Source organism: Bidens hawaiensis, unplaced genomic scaffold (assembly GCF_021521415.1).
Source record: "Bidens hawaiensis isolate Kalapana, Puna unplaced genomic scaffold, B.hawaiensis_p1.1 tig00028074_1, whole genome shotgun sequence".
Taxonomy (NCBI): domain Eukaryota; kingdom Viridiplantae; phylum Streptophyta; class Magnoliopsida; order Asterales; family Asteraceae; genus Bidens; species Bidens hawaiensis.
In genome coordinates this window covers 224,571-238,816 of record NW_027494569.1, presented here as the reverse complement: position 1 = coordinate 238,816, position 14,246 = coordinate 224,571, and the positions used below count along the sequence as shown (strand labels likewise).

Below are 14,246 nucleotides of genomic sequence, written 5' to 3'. Positions count from 1 at the left end.
TGTTAATATGTTATATGCAGTGCGTCCCCGGTAATAATAAATAAATAAAAATCCGGGCATGCGGCATGTGAAAAAATCCATATGCCATAACGGTAACAAAATTAGAGTTTAAATTAACATACCTTACTATTTTCTTCTTTTTATGTTTTTGTCTACCATATAGATATAGATATTTAGGAGATATATATACTTTCTAAAAATTAACATAGATGATCAATAAAGTTGGTGAAATAAAATTAACATAGAAATTTATAAAGTTATAATATACAAATTGAAACTTTAAAACATAAACATATGCAATAGTTCTCAAAATAGAACAATCTTAAACGTGAAATTTACAAAATTAAAACATTAGTGATCAGTTCATCATACTATGATTAAAACATCACAAACTTGCTTCTCAAAATTGATTAACTGAAACATGAAAATTTCAAAACCATGATCACCGCTCCACGTACATTAAACTGATTTGGAGTTCTTATTGGTTCGCTTATTGAATCGTTAATTGATGAATATGATATGATCGCTTGAGAATTCGCTAAACAACCTATTCCTAAATTGTGGGTGAGAACGAATGCGAGAGCCCTGGGCCGTGTCCCTTTTTGCCTTTCCATGGGTCGGCCGGTTACATGAAGCGTTGACATTTTGGATGGTATTATTTAGGGGTGAGCAATTTAACCATCATAACCGTTAACCGAACCATCACCGTCATAACCGAACCGATTTTAACCGATTTAATGAAGTTTTGAAAACCGCCAAATGCGGGTCGGTTTTGGTTATCGATACTTCCAAACCCGCCATAACCAAACCGACCCATTTATTTAACTAACAATATGTTTGGGATTTATTATCAACAAACATATTGTCAGATTATACCATTTTGATGTGTTCGGTTCAACTTTTGTTATCAAATTAACTTAAATTTCATTGTTAGATTATATAATGCAATTTTTTCAACATTTGATATTAATATTATGGATTATATATTTTGTTGAATTATGTCAAGTCATTTTTCATAATATTTGGTATCAAACTTTTAGGCTCAATTAAATTGTTTTGGTTACGGTTAACCGACCTATAACCGACTCGCTTTAACCTTCAAAACCGATTAACTGAAACCGCCATAATGGATTGGTTATGGTTATGGTTATCCATTAACCGACATATCGGTTATGGTTATGGGTTTGACTCAAAACCGCTCCAAACCGACATACACACACCCTTAGTATTATTTATCAAATAATCGTGACCCAAACCCAAATAAAAGTGCTATGTAACTCGAGCTTGTTTTAATATTGATATGGAGTTGGATAAAAAAATTGAGAGCCTCAGTATTTTTAATCAATTAGAAGGTGCTAATATATGTTGATAAAGACAAAGTAACATTCTATATATTTTTGTGGATATTGTTTGTCCAACTTTTGGTCCCAAATTTTTTCATCCAACACTCTAATTTTGAGTATGGGGTGTTTGGAATTCTTTATTTTTACCTTTTTATGACTTAGAACTTATGAAAAGTTAAAAAAGTATTTGTGGTTACTTATTATGTAAGAAGATAAATTGATAAGTTACAAACAAGGGCGAAGCTATGTGGGGACCAGGGGTGGCCCCGGCCACTGCCGTTTTCTCCGTTAACAGGTTAAATTTCGTGATTTTTCTCAAAAGTTTTTATAGGTATTAAGCGCGGTCACCCCCGATGTATTTTTCCAAAATGCTACCGGTCACTACTGATTTTTTTTCCAAATATAATACCCCATCGTTTGTTTTTTTTTCTAAAACTTCGCAATATTTATAAAGAAAAGTTACAAAATAGTAGTCGAATAGTAAAAGATTTGTTTTTTTTTTAAATATTATAGGTCTTTGCAATTCTTCTTCTAGGTATTCACCCTTAGGGATCAGATCGGTACCATACCGGTGCCGGTACCGATACCAAATATTCGGTTTGATACCGGTATTGAAGGTAAAATTTGAGATATACCGGTACCAAAACTCAAAACCTTGGTATCTATTCGGTACCGACGGTACCAAATCTGTACCGATTTCGGTATCGGTACCGGTATCAATATCGAATTTGCTTATCCCTACTGGCCTACTCACCATTCCTCTCGCATCATCATGAATATTTTAGGTCTTTGTTGGTTAAAAAATTATTTTGTTTTTTTATTGTAAGAACAATTGTTTGAATAAATGAAGAAAAATTATATATATAAATGTTATATTGTTTGATCCGACCCAACCAGACCCGAATCACCGACACGAACCGAATCTTCGACCCGGAAATTTTTGAGTCCGTGACTTCGGTCACCCCGTGGTTAAGCCCAAGCTTCGCCACTGGTTACAAACTTGTAAGTTGTAACTTATAGCTTATTGCTATATGAAAGTCATAAGGAGGCACGAATAAGGAATCTCAAATACCCTATGGGTGTGTTCTTTTTACAGAATCGTGGGATTTCAAAGGAATTAAAATTAAAATCCCATAACATGGCATGTTCGTTTCGTTATAATTGAAATTTTAATTCCATTTCGGTGTGTTCAGTTCAAAATATTGGAACTGGAATTTAATTCCTTCAAATTTCTTTAAATAAATGAATTCCAAATCCTTTCAAAATGTAGATAAATTTTAGAAAATCTATTGGAATCTTTTCTCAGGTGTTTTTTTTAATGAATGAATAAAACATTTTAGCTTTTTTACTTTTTTTTTGTTTTTAGTTTCTATTTGAGTTAAAAAAAATTTATTATAATTTTTGAATAATTTTTAAGGAGTTCTTGATCTTGATAGAAAACCCATAAATAAAATAAAAATAATAAAAAATCATAACGCAAAATATAAATAAAAAATAAAAGATCTAAAAAAACTAAAATGTTTTCATCGTTATTCTCGTTAAAAGAAAGCGATCCTTATTCATTTGTGGTGATAGATTACAATTCATTTGTCAAACGAACACATTAAAAATGTAATTGGATTTCAATTCCCTCGAATTTCAATTCTTATTAGAATGTTCAGATTCCTAATCCAATTCTTTTAAATTATAAATCCTATGTAAATTCCAATTCCATTACATTCCATTATGTGAAATGAACGCGTCAAAACAGTGATTGAGTTCGTTTTACTTGTAAAAACACGTAAACCGTCGACAACATTTACTAATATTCATTTTTCAAGATTTTAAAATACATGTTATATTAAGATTTAAAAATATCTGTTAAATATAGATTTTCCTACAAAAAGAGCATGATATAATAGTGCATGCACCACTTTTTCTCGCAAAGAATGTTTACATGTTACAATCCCAATCCACACAAGATATTACACAACTTGGTTTGGCCGTTTGGTTCATTGACACGTTTAACTTTTTCCCCATATAATTAGGTGTAAGAAGACAAGTGTCAAGTGGAGATTAGGTGAGGGACTGTTTTTGTAATTTTCCCCTTTCAATATTTTCGATCCATCGATCAATCGATATATCTCCGTGTTCCAAAGAAACAACATAATTCAACGCTCATCTAAACAAACAAACTCATCTGGACCCAAACAAACAACCAAACATCAACATTAAATTCAACAATTTTATTATTTATAATAATCCCGAACAAACCCTTTTATTATGCTCACACTCCCGACCAATCCGGATAATACATGGCTTCCTCTAAGCTCATGTCTTCGATAAATTCGGATCTAATCACACGCAAATCATCAACTAATTCTTCTTCCTCAATCAGTAACAAAAGTCAGATACCTTCCAGATGTCCGACAACCAACTACCTCAATCTCAACCTCTCCAGACTACGTTGTTAGATGCCGCCGCCGCCGCCGTTACCCGTCAAGACAGTGGTTTGTTTGTTTTGTTTTTTTAATCTGACATTTTACATCTGTCAATTTGTTATTATATTTGATCAAAATGTTTTTGGTATGAAGTTATAAGTCAATTTGTATAGTTATCGAGCTCGAGCCTTGTATAGGAAGACATTTTACACTCGTCGAGCCTTAACGAGTCTAGTGTGTTTTTTAAGCTTTAACTTCTGCGTTTAAACTTACTGCACATGAGCTCGAACCGAGCTTAAGCTTGTTAAGGTTGTGTCAAAATATTTAAAAATAATTTAAAATGTATATAATTTTAATTAATAAATAATAAACGAGCCGAACTTTAGCTTGAAAGAATGACACACCTTTAATAACCGAAATCTAGTCGAACTTTAGAAAAAAGAGCTCGAAACGAACCACACTTGAGCTCCCATAAGTCAAAACAAGTCGAGTTCGGGCTTGGCTTGGCTCGGCTCATTTACACTTCTTATAATAGCTCTATTTAATGTTGGTTAAGTTTTTTTTAAGACAAAGGCCATATATGATACCGGGGTTGGATCAAATACAAATTAAATTAACATAGTGTAATCAAGTAGTGTAATTATAAATACAACATAGTGTAATTATAGTACGATGTAATTACATAATTACGCTACGATTTAATTACGTAATTGCATTACTTGTATAAATAATTACACTACTTAGCACGCTTTTTTAGTATGTACGTTAACTTTCCCCATATGATATCCATTATTAGTTATTGTTATTTCTATTATATCAATTCAATCTTTGAAAGTATTTGATTTTAAGATTATTTGAAGTTAAACTTTATGTTATGTTTATAATTTTTTTAACATGAAATTAGTGCCGACATCATCAAAGAGTGTGGATGATGTTTGGAAGGAGCTTGTGGCGGGGCGTAGTTGCAAGCAGGAAGTGCCCGATGAGATGATGACATTGGAGGATTTCTTGGCGAAAGCAGGGGCAATTGAGGAAGAAGATGTTAAAATTCCACCTCAACGATTACCAAGCGGAGGGATATTTAGTTTTGACAATCCTAATAGTAGTGTTCACCCGCCAAATGTAAATGTGGACGGGTTCGGTATTGGAGGGAAAAAGAGAGCAATGTTGGAGACGTTAGATAAGGCGGCTCAACAGAGGCAGAGAAGGATGATTAAGAATCGAGAGTCCGCTGCAAGGTCCAGAGAACGCAAACAGGTGATTATTTCTCTGTTTTCTAAACGAAATTTTAACTTTTATGATTCTTAGTTTCTTATTGATATGCTTTTTCAGGCGTACCAAGCTGAGCTGGAATCTTTAGCTGTGAAACTGGAAGAAGAAAACGAGGCGTTGTTGAAAGTAAAGGTAACACGGTTAATCACTTAATCTTTGTGTTTTTCTTTTCATAATAAAGCAGTGTGGTTATAAACAATTCTGAGTTTTAACTTGAAAAGTTATTATTTGCTAACTTGCGTTACTTATTTATTTTTATTTTTTCAGACGGAGCAGACTAGAATAAGGTATAAGCAGGTATGCAACTAATTCTACTCCCTTTGCTCTTTTTATGCATTAAAACAGTGTTACTATTTTATTAAATTTTATTTATATTTGTTACTAACTATATACAACTTATTGTTGAAATTGTCGCATAGTTTAAGAATTTCGCTTTGCCAAATTTGTTCCCTCAAATTACGATAAATAATATATTCTTTTTTCCATTCATAGAAGAGTATTTTAGATTACTTGGTGGTTCAGTTCTATTGTTGCTTTTCCGAAAATGGTTAATTCTTGTTGGTTTATATGGTTTTGTCTGATCAATATGGTTCCAGTTAAATAAATAGAATAATTTGGAGACATTAAAGGCAAAATCCGATCATGAAACAGCTGTTTTTTTATTTCAAAAACAATGAAAATGTGAATACATTGTTATTATACATCAAATCCTAAATGTATCTTTTGGGGCGCTTGTTCAAGTTACAGTTGTTTGATTTCGTTTGTGTTTGTTTGAAGTTGTGTTTTATTCTCTCTGTTTCATGAAAACTAGAATGTGTTGGATTTGTAATTAATGTGATTAACACTGTTTTGTGTTTTGTTCAGTTGATGGACAGCATAATTCCAGTTACAGAGAAACAAAGACCAAGACGAAACGTGCTGAGGAGAGTTCGGTCCATGGAATGGTAACTAATAATCTATAATAAGGTAAAGCACACGACAAATCAAAATTCCATCACGTGCAAACGCAAACAATTAAGTACCAACTAATAATGTGTTCATTGCATTGCAGGAAGATGATACATATCTAGATGAATATTACAAAGAACGTGTTGCAAACGGAAGATGAACTTGTCATATGTAGGTCTATAGATTTGGGCCCAATGCGCAGTGGTTCATAGATCAACTAAAAACTTGGGGGCCGAAAAAATGACCACATTTTTGTTGAAAATGTTTGTTTTATATCAAACAAAGAAGCTAAATGGATGTAGTGGTTAATCTTTTTTATTGTTTTTAGAGCGAATGAAACTGTAAAAGGCGACAATAAGAGAGACAAGTATTGCTGATCCCGCTATTATTGGAGTAGTTGAAGAATAAGAGGAACTCTTTTGTTCCGATTCTTCTGTTTGGCTTTCGGGTATCTGATCTTGCTTTTTTATTTCTTCAGCATCTTGATTTACCGTTTGTTTCTCTTCATTGGCGGGAATAGGAATAACAGGATGTTTGAATTCTTCAATCCCAACACCAGGGACCATCCCCTTTACCAATTTTGGCATCCGAATGGTGAGTCTTGACTCGCCTTGGTCAAACCGGGCTTTGACTTTATCCAAAGCCACTCCCTCCGGGATTATGAAGGTCTTTTGGAATCCCTTGTTGGGCTTTTCACCACTTATTGTTATTCTATTCCCATCCTCATTTATGTCAATCCTTATGTCCTTTTTCTCATAACCACCTACATGCATATAACCATTTAAATAACATATACAAAGAAAGAACAACAAAAGGTAGTTTAAAAAATCTAACCGTTTTTGAGGTCGGATGTGAGGATAAACATGGAATCCGTTTGGTGTGAGGCGAAAACGACAACTTGTTCGTTTTTAGAAATCGAAAGGTCAACTTCATTTGGGAGCTTTAGATCTAGTTTGAAATCCATTTTTTGTATTTCAAGCTAGTTATGGCCTAGGTGAGATGGTCATTAATATAGTCAGGATGATTACAATGACAACATTTGTGTTTATGTGGAGGGAGCAAAGAAAAGAATATATCCATTGCTTCCATTCTTTCTTCATTTGCTTTGGCGGGAAGCTAATTCCAGCTCCTTTACAAATGACATGAAAAAAAATACTTATATAATGTATGTATTATGGTATAAAAGAACAAAATATTTACAAAAGGTTAAACCTAGTCTTTTTGTAGAATTTGATAAACCTCTATGTATATTACAAAGAAATTATCTCTACAATTAATAAGGAAGTATGTGATATCATGGTTGTAAAAATCGTGCCTAGGCGCCGAGTACTCAACTAGCAATCCCCTCCTAGGCCGAGTTCTCGGTGAGCCATCCCACAGTACTCTCGACTAAGACTGAGTACTAACCGGCTAAGGCTGAGTACTCACAACTCCCCACATATTATATTGTGTCGCTTACCAACATCACGTTACACATTCCTTGAAATGTATGTTTAAATTTCCATAGTATGTGAAAGTACCAGCGACTAGCGTGTATCACTTTTCCATTGCGTAGCTTCAATAAACGTACATTTGTTGATGAGATTTAATAATACATGAGTAGGCATTCTTGTGCTACAACAATTTTTGTGTATGTGATTATTAGTATTAAATTTTAATGCGTGAAGTTTAAATATATATATAAACTAGTATTACATTGCTCTGAAAAATATAAACGTGGAGATCTTTATGAATCAGTGGTATTTTATCAATAACAGTGAGCTAAGCATATAAAAGCTCTATACAATAACATGATCAATCGTTTGTTTGTTTTTTTTTTTCTTTTTTTTTTCAGTTTTAACAAATAATAATGCAATCAGCCAATCATGATGGCACAACTTAGGGGTTGGAGTGGGGTGAACGCATCTTGGTTGAAATAGACTTAAAGTAATCACTTTACTTCCACTTTCCACATAAGTCTAAAAAATATTAAACCAAATAAATTGCATTAAAACTTTAATACGATTTTTTTTTGTTTAATTGAGCTGACGATTGGTCCGTTTTAACTTTTACTTTTAAGTATAAGGCAAAGATACTATCTTAGTTGACATACCCTCTAATTTACATGAAATATGCAACGATTCTCTCACAACACATCGATAGATATCCTATAATCAAAACATTATTTCTCTATCGTCTCGGGTGCGTTTTAAGCGCTCAAGTCTTTCTTGATAGTATTCACAGCTTCGATTGTTATAACATGGGAAATAATCGTGTTTGTAAGGACTAAGGAGAAACACAATATGTTTACCGAACTCATATTAAACACAAATCCTCAACCATAACGTCGTTATTTCCTTATTTTATTATAATTTTTTTTCCAGTTATAACAAGTGTTGTAATTAAATTTCATTTTCTTTTCAAAAATTAATTCAATTTCAAATTGTTATAGATATTATTTTGCTTGAGCAGTTATATATATTCTTCTTTCTCCTGAGTTGATTATTGCATTTGAAGTAATCTAATTAAAAAGGAAAAGGGGTGCAAATCACGATATTCTTATTTTATTATATTGTTCACCCTAACATAACTTTAGGACTAAAACACACAATTTTGAAAGTTTTGGATACTTCTACGTCTAATAAGAGAAAATGTTATTTAAAAGAATTATTATAGAATGAATAAGATGTATAATGATTAAGATTGTACGAATGAAAAAGACCATTAGTATTACTATGTTGTGTTGTAGATTAAGTACTTAAATGTGTTATATGTTCAGTTTGTTTTTACATTCTATTGATCTAAAGAGGATCCATGATAATCTTCTCCGTGTCGTTCCGATCCAGATTGAGTTACTAGAAAAAAGTTATTACTTTAAACTTTCACGGTAAAAAACATTAGCATTCTTGTATGGTGGAGGCCACCATTAAGATGAGCTGCAATTAACATTAATTAGACTAACTAGTTTTGTTAGCCATTGGCCTCCACCAATGGTGGGTGGTGAAGACGGAAAAGAAAGAGCAATTATTTATAGTTTATTTGATAAATGATTCAACATTTGAGTTACTCCTAACTCCCTAAGACGGGCATAGCCGCATAGGGTGTTATTCACTATCATTAATGACATATCGAATTATCGTTTTTAACTCAAGTACTCAATTCTTATTATTTAAGGTAAAATTTAAGGTTTTCATAATATCATATTATACTCATTCGCAATTCATATATTTGACATTCAATATTCATTCTCCATTCTATTTTCCTCGTATGTTATGAGTTAAAAAAAAAAAAGAAAACACATATATTTAATTAAATGGAAATAGAAATTAAGAATAAAACATGAGAGGTGTGAACAATTTTTGTGGATACAAAACCATTATAAATTCTCTAACGCGGTTAAGGATAAATTAACCGCTTTTTGTTATCTTACATCAACCATGTTTTAACCAAGTTAACTGTATACAAAACTTATGTCTATGTAATACTCGAATAATATGTAGTAGCGTGAGTTATCAGAGTTTGTGAAAATGTTTTAAGGATTTTTTTTAAGTAAAGAATGAAAGGTTAAATAGACAATTTGGTGTAAAGTATGAGAGTTTTTTGTAAACGACTCATAATCATATAGGGAACCATCCACCTTGTTCGATAAAGAGAAGACAACTTAACACCATAATGTCTTTCGGATACTATTTGAGTGCTAATTATCAGATAAAGTAAAACCCATGAAGTTAAGTTATTATTCTATGATTAGTGTTTATAAAGTGGTAAACATAACATAACACGACACAAGTTATTTAAATCAGATTAAATGAGCTACTTACTTTACATACAACGTTATATTAAATAAAAGCTTAGTCATGATATTGATTTGATTGCTCAACCTAAACACATTTATAATACGGTTAGTAACATATTTATTATTAACAATAAAACGTAGCCACTAGAAAGTAAACGAAAATGATGGATAGACAGACTTCATGCATTATATATTCGTTACCTTGTCATTTTCGATTAACAATTTCTTCATTTTAATTCTAAATTAAACAAATGCTTATTACTCATTCCTTCCTCATTTCTCTATAATAATAATAATAATAATAATAATAATAATAATAATAGAACTCGTCATTTTTAATTATTTACCATAATTCAACTGTTAGGTTTAATTGAACCCTGACAGGCGACTTTGAGGTGATATTCTAGATGCCGGCTATAATATTTAAAAAAAAAGGAATTAGACCTAGTAATTATTACTTAATGATTAATATATTGTACCTTACTAGACGAGATATGAACTAAAATAGACTTGTAACCGTTTATGGTTTATGAAATGTAACATTCTTGTGAATAGTAATAAGTGACCAAACAAAAGAAAACTTAAAAACTTTCTTCAAACTAAAAAACAAACTTTACAGAAAATAATCATAAATGATGATGATGATTGATGAAACCAAACCAATACAATCACATCTAAATTTTTCACAAAACCAAAATGAAAATCAAGAAATGCTATGAAACTTTTCCTTTATGGATGCAACAATCTCCTTTGCACTAGGCCTAACCATGGAGCAACTAATACACATCCCGGCCAACGAAACCATAGCTTTCACCTCCTCTAATTCGAACCCACCACCGTATCTCAGTCGCGGATCCACCACCTCCTCCACTCCCACCACCCCTTTCACCGCCAGACTTACAATCTCCGTCAACAATTCCCCCCTTTCCAAACTAAACGCCTCTTTTCCTGTAATAAGTTCTAGAAGAACAACTCCTAAGCTATAAATGTCATTCTTCTTTGAAACCAATCCGGTTTTCAAATAATGCGGGTCCACGTACCCTTGTGAACCAATTATCGCTCTTGGGCTACTCGATGTGGGCCAAACCATCGATGTAAATCCTAATTTAGCCGATCCAAAATCACAAAGCTTGCAATTTAACTTTTCATCCAAAAGAATATTAGCAGCCTTAACATCTCCATGAATAATCTGCATCCCATGCAGATACTGTAACGCTGAAGCAAGCTGAAACGCTATCAGCGTTCTAGCTTGCCACGTCAGCGTTACATTGCTCTGCAACTTCTCATGTAAATTACCATTGGACGCATACTCAAACAATAACACACGCTCTTCTTCCCTATCGTCGCAGTATCCAACTAACTTAACAATATTTGAATGTTTTACTTTGACCAATATTTGAAGCTCTTGGTCATGAATTCGGGCTAGCCGCTCGGTGCAAGCCAATTGTATCTTGATAGCTGTTAACCCATAATCCGGTATTCGGGCAAGGTAGACCGTACTAACCCCACCCGATCCAATAACCTTGGAGAAGTTTCTTGTCCACTTCTTTATATCATCCCATGAATACTTGTTTGTAGATAAAGTTTGATCATATGTAGTTTTGGTGGTGACACTAGAGCAGTCTTCGCTGTCTTTGCTAGCGCAATCGGCTACTTGATTGGATACTCTAAAGCAATGGAATAACTTGAGTAAACCCATTGTGGGAAAAAGAGAAAGGTGGGTTGAAGGAGATAGAATAGAAAGAAAGAAAGGTGTGTGTTTAAGACTTTAAGGGAAGCTTGAAGGTTGGTGTGTACGGACACGTCTTAAAAGGGCCCGGGAATATGATGTGTTTGGTGGTGACATCAAATCCGAGAGACTGATTGAATATATTGATTGACCAACAAATAGACACTAATAACAAAATTATTGAAAAGGTGGTGTGAATTTTATTGTCGGTGAGATTTTTTTGTCTTCTTGATTAACACCGGAAATATAAATGCAAGTAGTAAAAAGGTAAAAAGATAAAAAAGGAGTAATTAGATTTTGGATGGTTTACCTTATAAAGAAACGACTTTGTTCTTTATCTAATGTTTTAAATAAATGGTTCACGCCATAATTGGGTGTCTACATAGTCTTGCCACTAAGACGTCATTGTGGGGACTTTTAATTTAATGTTTTAATAGACAAATTGGGTTCTTGTTAACAAGTTAGCACACGTCTAACTGTGTTTAAGTTTAGGTTCGAGTTGCATAAACTAAATATACCCATTGTGCGACCATAAACTCGAAGAACACCTTCCGATACTCAAAGTGTATTGTAAGACCTATCAAATAGATATAATGTGGTGTGTATATATATATTTTTAACGACCAACTAACAAAGAATTATCTAGGTACTCCATAAGGGGTGACCAAATAGCAAAAGATCTTTGTCCGTTGACCTAACCTAGTCGTACAGAATCCTTAAATGCCTTCAAGTTATCTCAAATTCTGAGAAAATCCCACCCGCCCGAAGGCCCGTCGGTGGTAAAACCCGGACGCCATCAGGATCGAACTGAAGATCACAAAGATCACAATCCTCCTTCATTAAGTCACTCATGCCCCTACCAAAGTGTTGTCTGTGGGGATTGAACCTGTGTTTTTACTAAAAATATCCAGTCTTCCTACCACTACACCATATTAGAAAGGACACGGAATAGAGTTATATGCCTATAAATTAGAATACAAGTTATTAACAAATGTTTAAGTACATATATATAAATGTTAAAATTATTAGAAAACATTTTTACAGGTCGTTTGTTTGTCGTTATCTATTTTTTTAAGTCCGTTTTGGGTCGGATTCGAACGGGTCATATTAAAAAACATAATAAAACTACTTTTTATATAATCAACAAAAAACAAAAAATGTTTTAAATCTAAAGTTCATAGCATGTTTAATTTTTCAACCAGGGTCTCTATATATTCCCTAATCAAGTAAGTTAAAACAATAAAAATAATTATCAAATGAGTGTTTCACTTAATCATTTACCTAAATTAAGTTGGAAGTCTGGCTGGAGTTCAGCTGGCGAAGGGATTTGAGGCGACGAAGGATGATCGGTAGTGGGCATGGGCATTGTTTGATGCTACTCGCTTTTTTTTCTTTGCAAATGCGGTTGAACTTTTTTTAGTTTAACAAGGTTAAACCTCTAAAATATTAACTAATTAACTAATATTAATATTAACAAGTACATGCCCCATAAGAAAAACTAACTTTCATATAACAAACCTACTAAAATTAAGCATTTAGAGACAAGGGTTAATGGAGAATGAAAATAAAATTTCAAAAAAGTTTCATATGATTTGGCTAAACGAGCATGTGGTGTTGTGTAATTGGGTCGGGTGTCACCTAATCCGATACACGTCCCATACCCACGTAAATATTTAAATCTAATTTCATACCCTGTTCAATACCCATAAAGTTTCGGATATACCTATCCCACATGTTTCGTGCATAGCTCGGTTTTTTTTTTGCCATCCCTAGATGATGGCGTTGGGATGGTCTAGGGCACTAGTGGTTGAGCGAGGTGGAGGTGGCAATCGGGTTGGATGGTTGGTGGAAAGATGGGTGGTCGAGAATTCCATTTACTTTTAGAGTAGTGTCTTTTGTTGTAGTGCATGATCACCAGATGTAGCCGGTAGATGTTATGTGACATGCCAACCAGGCGCTTCAACATTAAAGAAAAAGAAGAAACATAGCGCGGAGGTGTTAAGAGTTCTTTATATAATCTTTCAAGCAAATAAGGAAATGATCATATTTTATATGGATCTAATAATTGTTTAGTGTCTGTATTTGTATGAAAAAAAAATAAAAAACGTGTTACTAATTCATATAAAGTGAGACCAAATATATAATGTTTGTAAGATAGTATTATGTACATGTCACGATGACAATCAGTTTAATATGTCTAAAATTTATATAAAAAGCAGACGTGCTCCAAATTTAAACGCCAATTCGTGTTTTAACTTTGTCCGCACATATTTTGTCTTAATGTGGAATTATTATAAGAAACATGGGCTCACGAAGTTTGGTAGATAGATCACGTTTGCTTTGATCTTAATACTTAAATGAAGAACTTAGATATTAAAAAAAGTAAAATTGTGAATGCAGAATAAAAAAAGGCGGCAAGTGTACCTATTCAATATATAATTTAAATAACTTTAGTTAAACGTGTTTTAGTTATGTCATTGGTGATAAATAAGTGATGATGACATATTAAAGCAGGGGGTGTTGCTTTTGTGTGGTTTATTGTTTTGTTTTTATTTCTTCTGGTCACATTTTTTTGTAATGCGATCCACTTTAGTGATTTTTTTGCTTGGGTCAGTCGGCAATTTGAATTAAAATAAAAAGAAGAACAAAAATCACATTATCTTGGCAACGGGTAGTGGCAAAGACTAGGGACGTTGCAATCCAACCCTTTCCACTAATGGTTAAGGCATTGTGTTACTTTTTCTTACCAATTAATTTCA

At 33.0% G+C, this 14,246-nt stretch overlaps 2 protein-coding genes and 1 pseudogene across 2 annotated transcripts; 1 reads left to right on the top strand and 2 right to left on the bottom strand.

The window, feature by feature from the left end:
* Positions 1–3,606: 3,606 nt before the first annotated feature.
* LOC143576354 (G-box-binding factor 4-like) lies at positions 3,607–6,385 on the top strand. The gene is made up of 6 exons (XM_077060459.1): positions 3,607–3,832; positions 4,668–5,020; positions 5,096–5,167; positions 5,303–5,332; positions 5,900–6,001; positions 6,087–6,385. Exons 1-5 carry the CDS (start codon positions 3,745–3,747, stop codon positions 5,981–5,983), a joined length of 627 nt encoding a protein of 208 aa, XP_076916574.1. The 5' UTR covers positions 3,607–3,744; the 3' UTR covers positions 5,984–6,001; positions 6,087–6,385.
* Positions 6,289–7,050, bottom strand: LOC143576338 (uncharacterized). The gene is made up of 2 exons (XM_077060447.1): positions 6,818–7,050; positions 6,289–6,746 (listed from the first exon to the last, which is right to left on the bottom strand). The coding sequence occupies exons 1-2, from the start codon at positions 6,945–6,947 to the stop codon at positions 6,289–6,291; spliced, it is 588 nt and encodes a 195-aa protein (XP_076916562.1). The 5' UTR covers positions 6,948–7,050.
* A 3,233-nt stretch (positions 7,051–10,283) lies between these two features.
* On the bottom strand, positions 10,284–11,609 carry LOC143576331 (putative receptor-like protein kinase At1g33260 pseudogene; annotated as a pseudogene).
* Positions 11,610–14,246: the final 2,637 nt, after the last annotated feature.